General features: G+C 39.8%; 1 protein-coding gene across 2 annotated transcripts; it reads right to left on the reverse strand.

The window, feature by feature from the left end:
- Window positions 1-23: 23 nt before the first annotated feature.
- HELB (DNA helicase B) lies at window positions 24-16488 on the reverse strand. 2 transcript variants are annotated; one of them, XM_032105210.1, is made up of 13 exons: window positions 16273-16488; window positions 14742-15116; window positions 12019-12227; window positions 9821-10684; window positions 8609-8780; window positions 7688-7829; window positions 5661-5791; window positions 4507-4591; window positions 3577-3636; window positions 2818-3022; window positions 2049-2183; window positions 1404-1841; window positions 24-917 (listed from the first exon to the last, which is right to left on the reverse strand). In XM_032105210.1, the coding sequence occupies exons 1-13, from the start codon at window positions 16463-16465 to the stop codon at window positions 828-830; spliced, it is 3099 nt and encodes a 1032-aa protein (XP_031961101.1). In that variant the 5' UTR covers window positions 16466-16488; the 3' UTR covers window positions 24-827. The 2 variants fall into 2 exon arrangements, with proteins under 2 accessions (XP_031961101.1, XP_031961102.1); XM_032105211.1 differs by having other exon boundaries at window positions 14742-14922; window positions 16273-16427.
- Window positions 16489-17683: the final 1195 nt, after the last annotated feature.

Here is a 17683-nt window from a genome sequence, read left to right on the forward strand (position 1 = left end):
AAAATACCATTTTTATACTTGTGGTATACTTTTTCCTACATTATGTGGAAAAAAAATTGTTAAAAGGTAAGCCAGTTGTCCACATTTTAGTACAGTGTGTCTGATGATTGATTTAACATTCAATTTATTAATGTCAAAATTACAATGCAGCAAGTCCCATAATACACGTGAGAACGTTGAAGGTGGAATGTTATCTGAATTCTGATTCAGAGTTTTGCTTTTCTTACCAAGATCATCATCAGCATAGAACTGTTAGCTAAAGCAGCAGTAGCAAGTTGTAAGTTATAGAAAAAGTTTTCTATGTCACTGCAACTTTCTTGTTCTGTCTGTAACAAGATTAAAATCTGTAATCCATCAAAGCTTCATGGCCACAAATCTGCCACATTAGAAAAACCTGAAGTCATCCCCTTTGTAAACTGTTTTTTTTACTCGAGGAAACTGTAGTTTTGGCATATCAGTAACAGCATCTCATCAATACTGTAGCATTTGGAGATAGATACATCTTGATATGGACAGCTAGGAGTCTTTAAACCAAAATACATCCTCGTGTATTTTTTAAGGGAACATCTGGATCCTCAAAGACCTGTAAGTTCATTCTTCATCAAAACAGAAGAATTACATGATTTTTAATGACCAGTGCAGCAATGACTCTACTAAAAATGGATCACTGAAAATGGAAGAGGCTCAGTGTAAAACAAGCTGTTCTTCATAGAACATGCAAAACCACAAAAGCCTTTGAAAGGCACCTGCATACTCAGCTTCTCCATCCCAAAAATCCTGAAGCGGTTCAATAACGGTTCATACCAAGGACAGTTAATAATTGGCTGTTAGCTTTTAAAAAGCTTCTTAGGAATTGGCTGTCCCAAAGTTAGATTCTTAAGTCTGGAAGATCCAAGTGGGGATTCTGCTACTGTTGTCTGTCAAAACAAAACAAAAATGTTACCCAAGTTTGAACCAGACCTAAAATATATTAACATCTTCAAAAAAGGCTTTCTTCATGAGCTCAGAAATTAAATGTAATGGGAAAAAAAGCATCTGTTAAGCAGGTTTTACTTTAAAAAATCAATTATTAAATTTTACATACATCTTTCACAGCAGGTCACCTAAATACTGACAATTTGTGCACAGAACAAGCTGATACAGGCTAAGCTGGCCAACAGATCACTCCAGTGAGTAAAAAGATGTGTAAGTTTACTGCTATTGACATGAAACCTTTTTTTTTTCTGTATAGCCATGTATTACTCTGCAGAGACATCTGCCAAATTTGACTGGTTCACCAATTACTGGTCAACTTGAAAATTATTAAATAAATATTAATAAAACAATCGTAACAGCACCCAGGTGACACACAGTGAAAGAATGCAAAAGTTTGTTTTAAGCTTTCTCAGTAAGGAGATACTTACAGGGGGTATTTTTGTAACATCCTGAGGTGCAGGAATTTGTCTTTTACATGGACTTTGCAGCAAACTGCCTGTCTGCTCTTTACTGAGAACTGATGACCCTTCCTGTGTCATGAGCTCACTCTGAAGTTCAGGTGGGTCAGGAGCACCTTGAGTTACAGAAACAGACTCAGTCTCGAGCTCTTGACTTTGCCAGCACTTCATCAGGGGAGAGGATATTTGTTTGGGACAGTTGTTTGTTTCTGCAATTGCCTCTCTCAAAAATCTCTGCAAACGTGTTTTTCTGGGCACATTCTTTCTCTTTATTGCTCTCCTGAGGTGCAGCTCTTCAGCCACGATGTAGACGCGGCAGCGGCCCCTGGTCACAGCTGTGTACACGTGCTGCCAGTGCTGCCAGCCGGCATTGCCAACCACGTACACAACGGTCCTTTCCTCGGAGCCCTGAAACGTGGCACAACGCTGTTTCAAAGTCTGATCTCCAGTAAATAGTTAAAAAAAAGACAAGAATGAGGAAGTTGGAGACAAGTGGGGAAACTCAAGAGTATTTTCTATCCCGTATTCAAGGAATTCTAGTTTCAAGAAAAGTTTCTGATTCTTTTATGAGAAAATACAGTGCACTAGCTCAGCTCACAGCTGCTGTGTTTTTACCTGGAATGTGTGAATAGTTCTGGCCCAGGCATGCTTTATGTGACACAGCTTCCTCAGTGCTTTGTAGTTCACAGTGAACGTGGAGCCGTACATGCTGCTGATGGTCAGGAAGTGCTCTTTATCAATTTCTTCATCCTAAAGGAATAGCACAACACTCAGCAGTGAGCCTGAATCGGCTGCTGGATCAAAGTCTGTACATCCCTATTCTAGCTTTCCCTGAAATTACAACAGCTGCAATATCAACCAATTGAAAGAGTTTCAGAAGACACGAAACCAAGTAAATTGCTGTTTTTCACTGACCACCTTCAAGGAAAGCAGTTTCCACTGTTCAGGGCCTACCCTAACTACTGATACTTTCACTGCTCAACTCACTGAGTCCAGCAAAAAACCCAGTTTTTTGTTGCTGTTATTTTAAGGCCAGCTTGGTTTTCTGCCAGGGAAAGCTTATGCTGTTACATTACTCTTCAGACTACATTAAACATTATCCATTTCAATTACAATACATTTGAGTATTTACAGAATGTATTTACACTGAATACAATCAGACCAACTGAAACACACTGTACAAAAATGCCCAGAATTGGAGTTTTTTGTATTCTCTATTGTACCTTGCCTCTTTCATGCTTTTTACATGATTGTTTAGCAGAACTAGGTATGTATTATGGGTGAAACTTACAAAGTGTGAATTGTTTTGTTCTGGGGATTCAGCAAGCACTGAATCAGTTCCCACCAGGTTTTCTTTGCGCAAGTTCTTGCAGCAAGGACTTACCCCTGTTATGAAAAATATATCTCCATTGCAGAGTCTTTTGCCCTCCTCATCAGCCTCTGCAGTGGGTGTGGTTCCTCCACTTCTGCATTCATGGCCATTAGGACCCTCTCCAACACCACAGGCTGCCAAGAGATCCTTGAGATACACATTGCGTGTGCAGGCAATCTTGTCCCCCACTTGAAATAGAAGTCGGTTCTTATGGTCTCTAGGTCAGAGAAAGAAAAAGAGAAAAATGTATTTACAAAGTGTGCATTTACCATCTCTCAGTATTTTTTCTCTTTCCACTCTCTATACTTGACCCAGATTAAAAATCTTAGTAATATTCAAAATAGTTAAGATCAAACATTTATGTCTTGAACTTTTGTAAAACCCTTTGGTAAAAAACAGTAATATAGCATAGCACAAAAATCCTGCTTCCAAAAATATTTCAGAATCTATTTAGTAATCATATAGTGGCAAAAAAAAAATTAACCTTGAGAGTTTTTTTCATGTTGCTTTTATATGAATTTTGAATATTCAATAGTAACTTAAATCTCAGAATTCACATAGTGTATTTAAATGAAAGGCAGTTTACCACTGTTCAAAATGAGATTAAAGAACCCATCAAATGAAGTTTATTATATGAATGATTTATAACATAATCAGATCTAGATGAAACATTGAAGTTTTACAATCTTATTTTACAGTGCTGGCCTGGCTATAACATTTTCAAAAACAAAATGAGATTGTTCACAGGAAAAATGCAAAACAAAGGCCTACCTGGTTAAATGATTTGAATAGTGTTGGCAACAAAGTTCATTTATTAGATCACAGTCTTGCCTAAAGCATACAAAACAAGAACATGAACAAAAATCATGATATACAAAGCATACAATTACTAGCAATGTCACATAGCATTAATTTATAAATAATGGAAAAAGCCCCTTTTCTCTCTGATGATCTTCCACCACCTATTAAGAACAATTACTGATTCAGAATTTAGAAAACAGAGCAGTAAAGGAACAGTTTTGTCTAAATACCACAGAAAGTGTTTGCACTGTACATCTAGATTAGCTAGACTTGCTTTTAAGATAAAGAAGAAAACTAAAGAAAAACTAAAGCCTGGACAGATTATTTTCTGTCTGTGGATGTATTAAAAATAGCCAGAAGATTTATTTGCTTTTTAAAGACCTGGAATTTTAAATGCAAATTAAGTACCTATATTCTACATGAATCATACACAAAAATCACTAATAACAGTATTGTACCTGAATGCAGACTGGAGAAATAAAACTGATATCAGAGTTACTCAGCATTCACAAATTGCTTATTTGCTCACTGGTAACCTGCAAATAGTGGGTGTTTTTTACTTAGTGAGAAAAGGTTCTTCACAATTAAAGGTGGAAGAGTTTTTTCCTAAGTACCATGTTGTGCAGAACTCAAGTTTATGCACTATTGGTACTACTGCACATTATTTTTATCCTTCCAGTGTTTCATGCATACTATTCATGCTCCTGTGATTACTAACTTCCAGTCTTTCTTCAAAGTGTGTTACAGCCCTACATCCCACGCTTCTTAAGTGATAAGTATTCCAAGTATCTAGTAATTTTATGCTATTGCCGCTAGTCTCTCCACTCAACACACTCAGCTATTTTTAGATTGTGGCTGCTAGCAAGGATTTTTTCCATGTCTGCCTGAATACTCTGTTACCTTCTGAAAGCAATGAATTGTGATTGTTTGGCATCCTCCAATCCTGGCCCTTTTTTAAGTAAAATCTTTATGGCAGTTTGTAAATCTGTTTTAAAAGACATAAAAGGTAAGGCATAAAAATATTCAGAATTTTAAAAAGAAAAATATAATTCAATATGAAATTGCCTTTGCTTATTTCTTGCTTTAATGACATTTCAACTTGTTTAAAACAGAACAAAAAAGAAACAAAAAAACCCCCCAAAAAACTCCCATGCAAAATTACACACCTCCCAAAGAAACAAAAATACACCACAAAACACCCAGGAAAACATCATGTAGTTAATCCACTATTAAAATCTGAGAAACAAGAGTGATATGGAAAGAGACAAAGTCTTTGTGTTAGAAACACAAAGCTGTTGTATTAAACAACAGCTGCATGGAGTTTATTTCATGCAAAGTAAGGTTTTGATACTGCACATCAAAGAGGTAAAGATGAAATCTTTTCAAGCCACAGACCTATACACTTGGATTTCACAGAAGAAATCTACTTTTAGTATTCTGTTTGCTGAGTGTTTTGCTAGAGTAAGATAAGGTGATAATGTCTGCCTATTTTTTTTTCACGTTCCCTTTGAAGCTTCTTGATGCATATAAAACAGAGGCCACTCAAGCCACTTACACCCAATAAATGCCAAAAAACCCCGTAAACAATGGCTCTAGCCCTGACCCCAAAACATTTTAAAATAAATACTGGCATCCCTTCTTAGAATGTTCCTAACTCAATTCTACAGGTGGGAGCACATTCCTGTCCAGGACACCATCCTGTTACAGTTGCTTTTTACTCAAATGATTCACCTCTGAATCAATTCTGAAAAATTTTCAAAGTTTGACAGCTCCAGCTATAATATAAAAAGACAATCACATTCAATTACAGTGGTGGAAGCTGTCCCCCATTTCAAAGTCTAACGGGTGAGCTGGAGCTCTACAGACCCTTCTTTGCACTTATGGATCTTGCTGTGTGCACTTAAAGAAGGCAGAAGATAAACTCTTAATGTAGCATTTAAATTTATACCACAAACAAAGCCAGACTAAAATCTTCCCAAAATTTTAGTTCCAGACAATAGTCTATGCTTTACCAAAGGGAGAATCAAGATCATAAACTGACTATACACACATACTGTCACAATTCCCGCCAGCAGCCAAAGCAATAAAAATAAATTTCTTCTCCGGGCTTGGCATTGTTATTTCCTCATTCCAAGCAGAAACTTTCAGCACCTCATCAAATTCAGGAAGCTGCCGGTGAGAGATTCTGGACCAGAGCATTGGAGGGAAAACCAGAAAGTTATTTCCAGTTAAAGAATTCCAGTGCATCATCATCTGCATCAGCCTGAAGGTCGTCACTTAGAAATTTTTTGTCATCTACACTACATGCCCTGAAAACTCTTTCCTCAGAGCATACTTAATTTCACATTGAAAAAATTGATAATTTAGTCTCTTAAGCCTCCATCACTGCAGCAGATACTTAGTATTACCCATACAGTTCTTCCCATGGGAGCAAAATGGAGTAAAACAGAAGTGTTACCAAAAAATAAGTAAGAATGTTTGTAAAACACTTAGTAGTTCTGGACATCCTGCAAATATTCAGAATATTCTCAAATTCAACTAACATCAAAACCTAGATTTTGTTGTTAGAGGTTTAGAAAAGAAATCATGCACTGATAGGAAACAAGATTATTTCCAAAACAGAAGTAATGCAAACACTGGAAACATTTAGAGTTTCTAGGTATTAATACAGACAAAAATAGAAAGAAACTGATGTCATGGCCCTTGACATCTAAACTGTCCAAGCAATTCAGTCTGTTTTAGTTGTTGTCACATTTATCAGCAATGTTTTAAAACTTCCTTTTTAGAGGAGCAATTGTAAACCATTTTAGAAGGCATGGAGTCAGTTGTGCATTTACAACTCATTTGAAAACAACAGAGTGTATCTGATAGCATGATACTAAAATACATCCCGTAAAACTCAAGAGTGTTCCAGTATACACATTTTTTTGTCCAATATATACTTCTGGAAAAATCTATAGGGTTTTGTTGCTATTGGTTTGGGGGTTTGTTTTTAAAAGCAGTGTTACGGATTTGGACCAAAAAAACTAAGAGAAGCAGTACTACAGAGTCAAATCCGGATGCACTGCTAACTGCAGTAAAAGGCCAGGCAACGCTTGCAAGAATTCTTCATACACACATCAGGATATCCTACTGTGAGGAGCCAATTCAGTTTTGTTATGCCTCAACGATGGTTGTCAGAGGCATGTGGGGGAGAGGTGCACGCGTGCCACGTGCAGGAGGCAGCCAGAAGCAGCCTTGTCCCTGGGAGGGCTTCGCCTGGCAACACCCATGAGGCAGGCAGTAGGAGACACCGTGGAGGGGCTTCTCCGGTCAGGTCTCCACCAGTGGACGGCACAGGAAGGCTGGACCGGACCAATGGTCCCCTGTCCTCGAGCAGACTTTAGGAGGGCCAGGGGGGTATAAAAACTGACTGCGCCAGGGCTCGCTGGGGCTCGCTACTGTTCCCTATTCCTGCTCGCTCTCCCCCTCCTTTGCCCTGGCCCCAGCCTGCCTTCTAGCTCTCCTGCCCTCGCACCCGTCCTGCCTTCCTGTGCCCCTGACCGCTGCCTTGCCACTGCGCCCCGCGTCCTTGCCTGGGCTGCCTGCATCCAACCCTGCCGTCCCAATCCAGCCGTCAGTGCCCGCCGTGCCGCCCCAGCCCAGGCGGTCGCCGCGGCCCTGTCCGGTGTCCTGCTCCTCCCGTCCGAGCGCCCGCTCACCGCGTGCCCGGGGCCGTGGCCCTGAGAGCCGCGCCCCGCCGGGCGCCGCGCAGGCTCGGTCAGAGCGGGCCCGGCCGCGGGCAGGCAGCGGCACAGCCCCCAGCCCCGCCTGGACACCGACAGCACCGCCCTGCCCTGCTGGGGGGAACGCTCTGTTCTTCTCTCTGTCTCCTCTCTCTCCTCTTCCCCAGTCCTTTTCCATTTTCCTTTCTTTTCTGTCTCCTCTAGCCGTCTTTCGCACGGGCAACTCCTTCTCCTTTTTGTTATCAATAAACGATTCTCAGATACAGTGTTTGCCTCGTTTGGCTTCATTCCGTTCCTGACCATCCATTTTTGAAAGAACTCTCTGCAGTTTCCCCACAGTGGAACACGACACCTACCTTGATGCATTATCTACAATTAGTTGCGATTCAGCTCTATGGTTAGTTCGCAGTTCCACAGAAAAGCCTCTTGATTTTAGACCCTCAAAGATATCAGCTAACATGTTTCCTGGGTCTATGCTTGGTAGCTGTCTAGTATCACCTAAACAGAATGCACATTAGTTTTTGTGAGAAGGAATAACATACCATCTGTTGAAAATTGCCTTGAAAAAAAAACACCACTGGAATTAATAAATCTTCAAGCCTCTACATAGTAACATACATCCTTAATACAATTCACATGAAATAAAACTTTCAAGAATCTGAGAAACTTTGGGAATAAAACTGTAGTGTAGTTTCAGTTTTTTTATACTCCTCACTCAGTAATGCTCTACTAGCAAGTGCAAATCCCTCTGCTTGATGAGCACTGACACTGATCACATCTTATTCAAACACAGTTTGAAAGCTACATATTTAAATACAAATGCCATAAATAGCATGTCAAAAAGCAAACCTCTGAGAAAGCATAAAAATTTGACTTTACATTTCTTTGCTTTCCTTTTTGAATTAAAACAAGATGATCCTAGCATTAAGAATGGCATGAAAACACCCTTCTAACATGTGATTAATATGCTAACATTAGCTCCTTCAGATTTAAGGAAATCAGAAAAGTTTTCCAGTTGCAAGATGTAATAACCTACCACATGGAAGTCAGAATAAGGAAAACACTGTTAAACAGATAATGGAGATACTGATACTTTCATACTGACAGCTGGAAAACTTGTCTATCTCATCTGACGTTAAGAATTAGCAGAAGTATCCAAGTACAGAACAGTGTAACATTCTGGGGTTTTTAAGAGACTCGGTGGGAGATCTGATACTTATACTGTATATTGTGTATTATTAAACATAGCATGATGCTAAATTTGCTGTTTCACTTACCTAGAATAATAAGTTTAGCAAGCTGAGCATGCTCGCACAAGAGTTTTAAAACTAAACTAAGAATGTGTACAGACACCAAACTTCCTTCATCCACAATCAGAACCGTAACTGCAGAAAACTTCCACGGCTGTGCTTGTTCAGTCCGCCTCCACGATTTAAAACTATAGATAATCTAGAAACAAATAAAAATAAAGTAAGCTCTGACAGTAATCAACTGTAAACAACTGTCTTATAAAAGTAGACAGTGTGGTATCTTCTAATGTTGTATGTAGAGCTATTACCTGGAATTCTGACCTTAAACCTGTAAAGACCCAGAAGACTCAACCATTTAGTCTTATTTTCCTCCTCAGTGAATATGTTTCTAGCTGAGAAACTTATCAACACTTACATAAAAGCACAGTCTTTTTTTTCTGCAGGAACTGTTAAAGACACAAGGTCAGCCATTAGGTTGCTCAGTAACAGAACACCTCCTACTATAACCTGCTGTCATTAATAAATGCCCAAAATTGCATGGGGAAGGGGAACAGGCAACTAACTATCCAGTCCCCAAAGATAAAATAAGCCAATAGTACTTTTTATGTTATTATGATTTCTATTTATATGGGTTATTCCACACCTCCAGTGTCTTCTTGGCACCTTTTGCTACCTAGAACAAGAGACTTGACCTAAGTTTATTAACAAAGAGTTTGCTTTCTACTTTTTTCTAAAAAAAAATTCCACAATACCTAACAGTAATTAAGAAAACACTGTGCAAATGAAATTTCTCTCATTATTCAACCCCAAGCTACTGATCTTTTCATGTATGTGCTGTTATGATTGCTAGGCAACAGGATCCTAGAAAACAGCTCTACCACCTAGAAATTATTTTTGTCTTCATTAAAATAAAACGCAAAACTGAGAAAGTGAAAAAACCCTAGATGATGCCCTAGAGAGGCACAAGTTTCAGATGTATATAAATAGTAAAGAAACCAAAGTTACAGCAAATAATGTATGATTGATTTATGATTCCCCAAAACATAACACTGACTTTCAGATCCTGACAAGCTGTACCCAAGCATTAAAATTAGTAACAATAATAGGCTACGTGCTTCATAAGGGAAGTTCAATAACACGCTTTTTTTTTCCCAAAACAAGAATGGACAGTGTCAAAAGGTGTTTCAGAACCTAGTTTAAAAAAAAGAACCAAGAAACAAAACCTGAAACAAACCTTACCTGATGCAGTGTATATGCAGGAAGCTGAGTTTTTTCTCTCAAAAGACTTGTTGCCCTCCCTGTAGGTGCAGTGAATAGTACATTCAAAAATTTTTTTGCATACATATTCTCTGACTCCCAGTGGTGATCAAATGTATTCCATTCCTCAGATGCATCCAAGTCTTCTTCAAAGTCCTTAGAAGCAGCTTCCACTTCTATTTCCATCTGCTTTAAATGACGAAAAAGGCAGCTAACTATTGTACTCTTCCCACAGCCTCCTTTTCCACTTATGATTGTGACAGGATTAGAACAAATTTTTTTCACAGCAATCAACTGATCTTCGTCCACCTCTGCTTTACTTTGGACAACAGACATAGAGCCCACATCCTTTTCAGGAAAGTGATTTTCACCGTTAGGATTGTCTGGAGTATTTTCCTTCATGTCATGTGCCTGGTTAATATTCATTTTGTTATCTACGGTTTCTCTTGATGCCTCAGAAATGCTAAGTATCTTTTTCACATCCACATCCAGTTTCCATGTGTGGTTTGACAGCAGATCACCTACATACATTGCAATATCTTTTTCCGATTTGTAAAGATGAGGCAGAAACACCAGCTTTTTCTCCCTAATCACTACACTCTGATCTTTCAAAAATTCAAGAGATTGCCAAACATGCTCAATGGACATGTGTTTGGATACAAAATGAGCTAATTCATCTTGATCTTCATATGTGTGTCCCATTTGTCTACAGCGTGTCTTGAGCTGATCATACAGAATTAATGCATTCTTCTGCAAGTCAGGAATCTTCCAGAGGAGATGTTCACACTGACAGAAGGCGGCCCACGTTGCCTCACAGTAAGAAAGATTCAACTCCTTATACATAATCTTCTCCCCAAAAAGAGTAAAATGAAACATATTTATTTCAGAAGATGTTAGCCTCTTGCTGAGTAACATTCCTCCTAGTAAATACAAATTGCAATTCAGAGGGTGGAAGTTTGCAAAAATATATGTATGTATTTTTCGTAACATATGAAGTTATGCATTTCAAGCTACATGAAAGCAAAATACTTAAAAGTAAGCTGGAATGATAATTCCTCTTAGTCATCCTTCTGTATGAAACAGAAACTTTAAAAATAAAAAGCCTGGCACAGAAATTGACTATTAGGGAGAACTCATGCACACCACATAACACATTTTCATGTAAAAGTACACAAACTGTAGAAACAGAGCAGAGGAAAGCCATTGACCAGAATACTGTACCCAATTCTGAACATGTTACTTCAAGAAATACACCACCTGTACAGACACTACCACAAAATAGTGAAAGACTGAGATGTGCGAAACAGATTAACTATTGTGAGCAAGAAAAATTAATTGCACTTGCTCAGTCTTAAGAGAAAAAGCTAAAGAGAGTCTTCAAGCAATAAAAAACTGCAGTGAGAACGCAGGTCCTTGAAGCAAGAGAGCAACAAGTCCGTATTGCATCAAGGAATAGTCAAATTGGACATCAGGAAAATCTTTTTAAAGGAAATTATGTGAAACTCTGGAATTTATTGGCTATCCTGCTGAAATCAGAGCTCTTAAAGACAAGCCAGAACATCCATCAGTAAAGCACTGGGAGCCTAAAGCAGAGGGAAAACCAAACATATTTGTGAACAATTAAGCCGTAGCTCCCACATGAGGTACGGGACTGCTAAGGTGAGGTGCAGCAGCAAAGCTCACGGCAAGTGCAGCAAAGGAAAACACGAAGGTAAGAAACCACTGCAAATTCCATTACAAAAAACAAACTACTGTACCAATGACCTCTTACAAAGAAACTTATCAACCTTACTGTGAAAGCACAGACACTGTTCTACATACTAGGAACAGAAAGTCTCATTTACCGGTATAAAACTGAAGAGAACAGTTGAGGATTTTAAATTAGCTATCTGACTTTTGGCCCAATTACCACAAGCATTTAATTTTCTGTCCCTTGTAGATAAACAAATTTTAACAAAACCACTTTCAAAAATCTTCTGAGATTTATTTATTCTAGACCAACTGGAAAAACAAAACCCTTTGCTAAAAGTGAGTCCAGTACCTCATCCATTTCCAAATGAACTGTGCTTAGCCCCTACAAATGCCCATTTAATAAGTGAACATAACTAGAACAGCACTGTAGTCTCATGCACCTCAAATGCAGCAAACACCATATTTTTACCGTATGTAACATTACTTACCCTGCTGAATCCAAGTTTCCATGGCTCATCCTTTAGTATCTCATCCAATTTTGTTACCATCTCATCAGCTACCTCCTCACCATCCATATCAGCCTTTCTTTGCCAACACATCTTATCTAACACACAGCAAAAGTGGCGTGGCAGAAGAATGGGCAAGAACTCCAGTATCCTCGGAAAAGCCAGAGCTCCCAGTACCGCCTTTCCTGCAACTGCACGCACCATAAACAGAGGAAGTTTTACGCAATATACAAAGATAGCTGTAAAGCAATTTATACTGACTCTGGCTTCATCCTTCTGCCTCCCTTATATCCAAGACATCACAAATTTCTCTCATTTTCTTACTTTTTGTAATCCTTTTCAAATTCTTTTAAAAGTCTGTTTTCCCTGAACTGCCTTGGGAAAAAAACAATGTAAACAGATGACATAAAACCAGCACCTAAATGTATTCACTTGGAAAATATGTATTATGCACTTGGTTTAAACTGCACAGTCAACAGCATTTTGTAGAAAGTCAGTTCAAATCTCACCATGCCTGCCTCTTACCTAAAAAAGTAATTTTCATACCAATGTACAGAAAAACATTTCAAATGCAAAATAAGAAAAGAGGCTTCTAAATGTGTAGTTTCAGATCAGCAGAGGAACTTAAAAAAACACTGCTCTCCACAGGCTTTCTCAAAGACCCCAAAATTAAGTTATCACTTTCTCTGTTTATACCAGTCATGGGCTGAGAGAGAGAGGAATAATGAAACTGACTTGCTCTATATTTTGCTTTGAAAAAGTAATTTCAGAAGAAAGAAAAACATATTTCAGAAGAAACTGAAACTTTTGAAAGCTTTATCTCTTGGAAAAAATAGGCTATTTTTAATTAAGTGTTAAGGAATATTTAAAACACTATTTTTTTCAGTTAAGTACTTTTTCTGATCACTGTCTTACCCTCATAAAGACAAAGATAAAACCTTTTCTTACCCTCATAAAGACAAAGTAAAACCTTCTCCCTTTAAAGCAAGTACTTAATTTACATGTAAATAAACAATACACAATATTTCCACACACCAAAAAATACCACGAAGGTTTGAAGAACAAACTGCTTGAGCCCATAACAATTTATGACAATCAAAAAAATTTACAATACTAACAGTAGCAACTGGGGTAGGGTAAGGGTCTATATTGCTCAGTGATAGAGAAAGATTAAAGTTTAAAATGTAGCAAATTAATTAAAGCTAGACACTAGAAAAAATCACCAACTACAAGGATGAAGGGAGTATGTAGGCACACTGTGAAATCTTTACCCCTGTGGATTCAGGAACATACTGGACAAGCCTCAACCAAATGCAATCCATATATCCCATTAAAACTTACTCAGCAAACCATATCTGTATTCCTACTACTATCGATTCCTATCCCTTTGTGGTCATGAAGAGATTTGAAGTCCAGAAAGAAGAGTTAGGAACTTTACTATCGTTACAAAAAGAGAACTAAAAGCCTGAAAGCCTACAGAACTCTGAACATTTTCCTCTCCTTACACATGGGATTTGAAGTAAAGTCAGTTCAAGTCTAGCAGAGGCTCTGAACTCTCCTTTATACATAATTTGACATCCATAAGAGTCACCTCCATCATCTGACCTGACACTGCCCAGTTAACCAAATACTGGAAAACTGTTTGCTTACAGGTAACAGCAGACAGACCCTGCCTGTCTGTACAGGTTATGGAAACAGATCATCAGCGTAAAACAAGAGCTCTAACGCTGAGGGCACACCTCAGACATCCTGACTTCCTTTGTATTTCAGTGTTTTGCTTCAGACCAGCTAAGTCTGGTCCCACAGACTGAATGCCCATTATAGATCAGAGTACCTCAGGAATGCAAGTGGAACACATTGCTTGGGTTTCATCCAGCAGGAATACAGTCAGTACTCTGAGAGACTGCATCACAGTGGGGACAAGGGGCATGTCTGCTTCAAAAGCACACTCCTGATCCAATCTCTAACACTCATGTAGTCACACTCATGCAACCACACCAACATAGCCCACAACAGCATCCTCAGCAGTCCTGAACTATCTCCATGTGGAGACACTCCAGTGCTTCCACAGTCTGCTCCCAGCCATACTAATCTGCCAACAGGTGGGATTCAAACACACCTAGATAGTCTATTTGGACTATGCTGAACTCCTTCTCTCATCCCTGTACCACAAGAAGCACCTATACTACTTTTGAACACATGCCAGTCCTAAAAAGCCATCACCACCATGCTTGAGTAGTGCTGACCCCATTTTTCAATAAGCCTTGTTATAGCTGAATAAACTATAGGAAGCACCAGTGTCTTTGGATCGTAGAATCACAGAAGCATAAAATCGTTTGGATTGGAAGTGACCTTAAAGACCAGCTAGTTCCATACCCCTGCCACTGGCAGGGACACCTTTCACTAGACCAGGTTGCTCAGAGCCCCATCCAGCCTGGCCTTGAACACTTCCAGGGATGGAGCATCCCTAGCACAGACAATTCTATTTAGTAAGCCTACAGAATTCAGGAAAGTCCTTCTGTATGTCCATTTCTAACTGATCAGTTGTCCTACTAACCTGAAATATTTTAAAATAAAAGAATCATTTTACATTCAAAATTCGCTTGAATATACATTTCATATGAATACACATTAGTCTGAACACAGTATATAAGACAGAACTCCTTAGCTTATAAAACAATTAAAATAGCATAGGATATACCTACATGATTTTGAAACATAATAGAAGATGTCATAATCCTTGGTATCTCTTTGGATCCTCCTTGGCTGTAACTGTGAAACTTGGAACTGTTTTAGTTTTTCTTCCAGATTTCTAAAACTCAGCACTGACTCCATAGGAAGCCAAGCAAAAAATTTTTCTTTCCAACTTTCAGGAACATCACATTCCTTAAGAAAGAGTGAAAATACTTGTCGGTTGTTTTCTTCTACATCAGTCTGCAGAAAATACGATGGATATCCTTGCACAAAGTACTTTGACCCCATTTTTTTAGCTTTAACATTAACTTTCCACCAAGGGTCAACTAATGGAAAACGTCCAACTACTTCATACTCCTTTTTGGTGCCACATTCCTGTATAATAACTGAATCATTAAAAAGAAAAACAAATCAAATGTTAATTGACAGTCATAAAAATTAAGTTTGTGTTGATTAAAAGAGGTTTTGTTTGTTCAACACTTGTTTTTGTCTTTTCTGTAAGTTGCAGTAGTAAGTAAAGCAGGGGTTTTCATAAACTCCTGATGCCAGTCTCTCCACTAGTATTTAAAAACAAAAGTGAAACCAATCTCAGAAACAAGCACTAAAACTCCTTCTCTAAGCATCAGGAATAAATCTTACCTATGAATTTATTAAGCCAATTAAATACACACGGTTTAATATTATGGTTTACTGTTTATGCCAACTCAAGTTTACAACTGAATTTTACACAGTTTTATTGCAAAATATTCTATCACAATGCCTGCAAAATCTTCAGATACATTTGTATGCCAAATATTTCCTGCAACTGAAACCACCAAAATTATAAAGAATTAATATAATACATTCTTAACATTTTATATGACCTAGTTTGCCTCCTCTTTGCCTTCAAAAAAATAATACACCGTTCCCTGATCGACAACTGGGGACTCATTGCTATGACCAGAACAAAGTGGGCACCTATGATAAGCAGGACCTCTTCCTCACCCGTGCAGCTCTTAGGTCTGTAAGAACTTATGTATTTCTCCCTGGTTATTTAGCTCAGTTTAGCCATTTTAAAAATAACTTGCAGATAAAATATTTCTTAGGCAGAGGTTGCTCCAACTTCACCGACTTTTCTAAGCTCTAAGTAGAAAGTAGGGAATCATTAACACCAAGTATCAACACTCTCATTTGTCATAAAAGAAAAAAATGTGCTTTTTTGTGTAAACTTAGCTTGAATGGGAAAACCTTGCGTTTTCTTATTGTTGCAATCCTGTGCCCGTAGAAAAGCACAGATCACACTTCCCTTCCACTACCTGTCCATAACCTACTTCGGCTCCCTGTCCCTCCGTTTGTGATCAATTCAGACAGCGGGGAAGGGCGGAGCTGGGACCTTTCCCACGTGGAAAGCGCCAGGCCCGGGCGGGCGGGCCTGGGCCCGAGCGCCGCCATTCCCGCAGGGCCGGGCCCCCCGCTCGCTTCCCCCGGCGCCCTGCGCGGAGCCCCGGCCCCGTGCAGGGAGGGCACCGCAGCCCGCCCGGCCCCGCTCCCGCCGCCCCTCACCGGCGCGGCGCGGGGGCAGCGCGGCCGACAGCTCCCGCCCGGCGGCCTCCAGGAGCGCATCCTCCGCCAGCAGCGGCTCCTCCTCGAAGTCCTCGTCGCTCTCCTCCTCGTCGCCCGCTGCCTCCTGCCGCAGCGGCCGCAGGTGCCCCCACAGGTCCAGGGGCGGCCCCCGCTGCCCGCCGGACACCGCCATGCCGCCCCCGCCGGAGATCACTCCGCCCCCGCGGAAGGGCGGGGCGGCGGCCAGGAGCGGCAGGAGAGGGTCGGGAGAGTCGGGACCGACGAGTCAATTTTTTTTTAATAATTCGGGACATAATTCTCTGTCTTTCTGTTTTTACACGACCCCCATCACAAAACCATCAAATCATGACATCACACTTCCAGTATATCCGATTATGTTTTACCCAGCTGCCCCCAGATTAATGTTACGTATAACTGGCAAACTGTTCTGCGGAAGGCCCGTATTGAAAACCACCCTTCCTTCCCTGCACTGTAGCCCCGGAAGTTCCATAGGTGTTTTAGAAGTGAGCTAACTTTTTGATACAATTTAATGAGCACAAAGTCGTCGAAGTAAAAGCAATCTGTTTTTTAGTTACGAGTCAGCGGAGTCGAGTGTGTGTCTCCCTCCCCAGAGCCGAGCACACACACACCCAAAGCGGCTACATTTTATACCCTTTCCCGGCCGGCGGTCCCTGTCCCCTTTCCCATTGGGAGCTCGGGAACTTACATCCTCTCCCGGCCGCCTACTACTCTGTCACCCCCCTGTCATCCCACCTCCCTCTCAGTCAAATCTTCAACCCCGCCCCTCTCCCGGTTCACAGCAGCTCCCAAGAAACCCACCAGAACAGATCGAAACCAAAAACAACACAAAGAACCAATAACTTTCATTATTTAACTTAGTAACCTTTTGGCTTCAGCAAAATATCACACATCTATCACAGCTGCTTAGTCTTTACTTTTGTTCAACACCGGATCCTTGCCTTTTCTGAAACGTTATCACAATTCATTGATGAAATACCAAGCTTCTCATTTTCAGTATTGATCTCTCACTGAAGTCCCCCAGAAAGCCTGCTATTCAGTCATGAAAGCAAGTATTTCTACAACCTGTTTTAAACTGATTTTCACTGGTTAGTAGTTAGCAGGTTAATATTTGCTATGTTGTTATGTAGCTCTGTTTTTTCAGCAAAACGTCACAGTTGTATTTTTGCATGTTCGCGCCACTAGCTAGCATATGCTTTCATCAATGAATTGTAAGATTTATATAAAAAAAATCATTTTGCTGACTGTTGAGTTTTGATTTGCCCTCTCTTTATTTTTTAAACTATTTTCTTCCAATTTCTTCTTTGTTTTGCTTTGTACTGTCACACAGTACACTGGAGGCCACTGTGGATGTCTTGCTGCCACTTCAGAG

This window comes from Corvus moneduloides, chromosome 4, assembly GCF_009650955.1.
Source record: "Corvus moneduloides isolate bCorMon1 chromosome 4, bCorMon1.pri, whole genome shotgun sequence".
NCBI classification, from domain to species: Eukaryota; Metazoa; Chordata; class Aves; order Passeriformes; family Corvidae; genus Corvus; species Corvus moneduloides.

Excerpts from the sequence above, each read along its gene's own strand:
- HELB (XM_032105210.1), bottom strand. The coding sequence starts at position 16,465 with ATGGCGGTGTCCGGCGGGCAGCGGGGGCCGCCCCTGGACCTGTGGGGG. Across the intron at positions 15,117-16,272 it reads GCTGCCCCCGCGCCGCGCCG|TTATTATACAGGAATGTGGC; the intron begins GTGAGGGGCGGC and ends TTAATGATTCAG. Across the intron at positions 4,592-5,660 it reads TGCTGGCGGGAATTGTGACA|ATTTACAAACTGCCATAAAG; the intron begins GTATGTGTGTAT and ends CTTTTAAAACAG.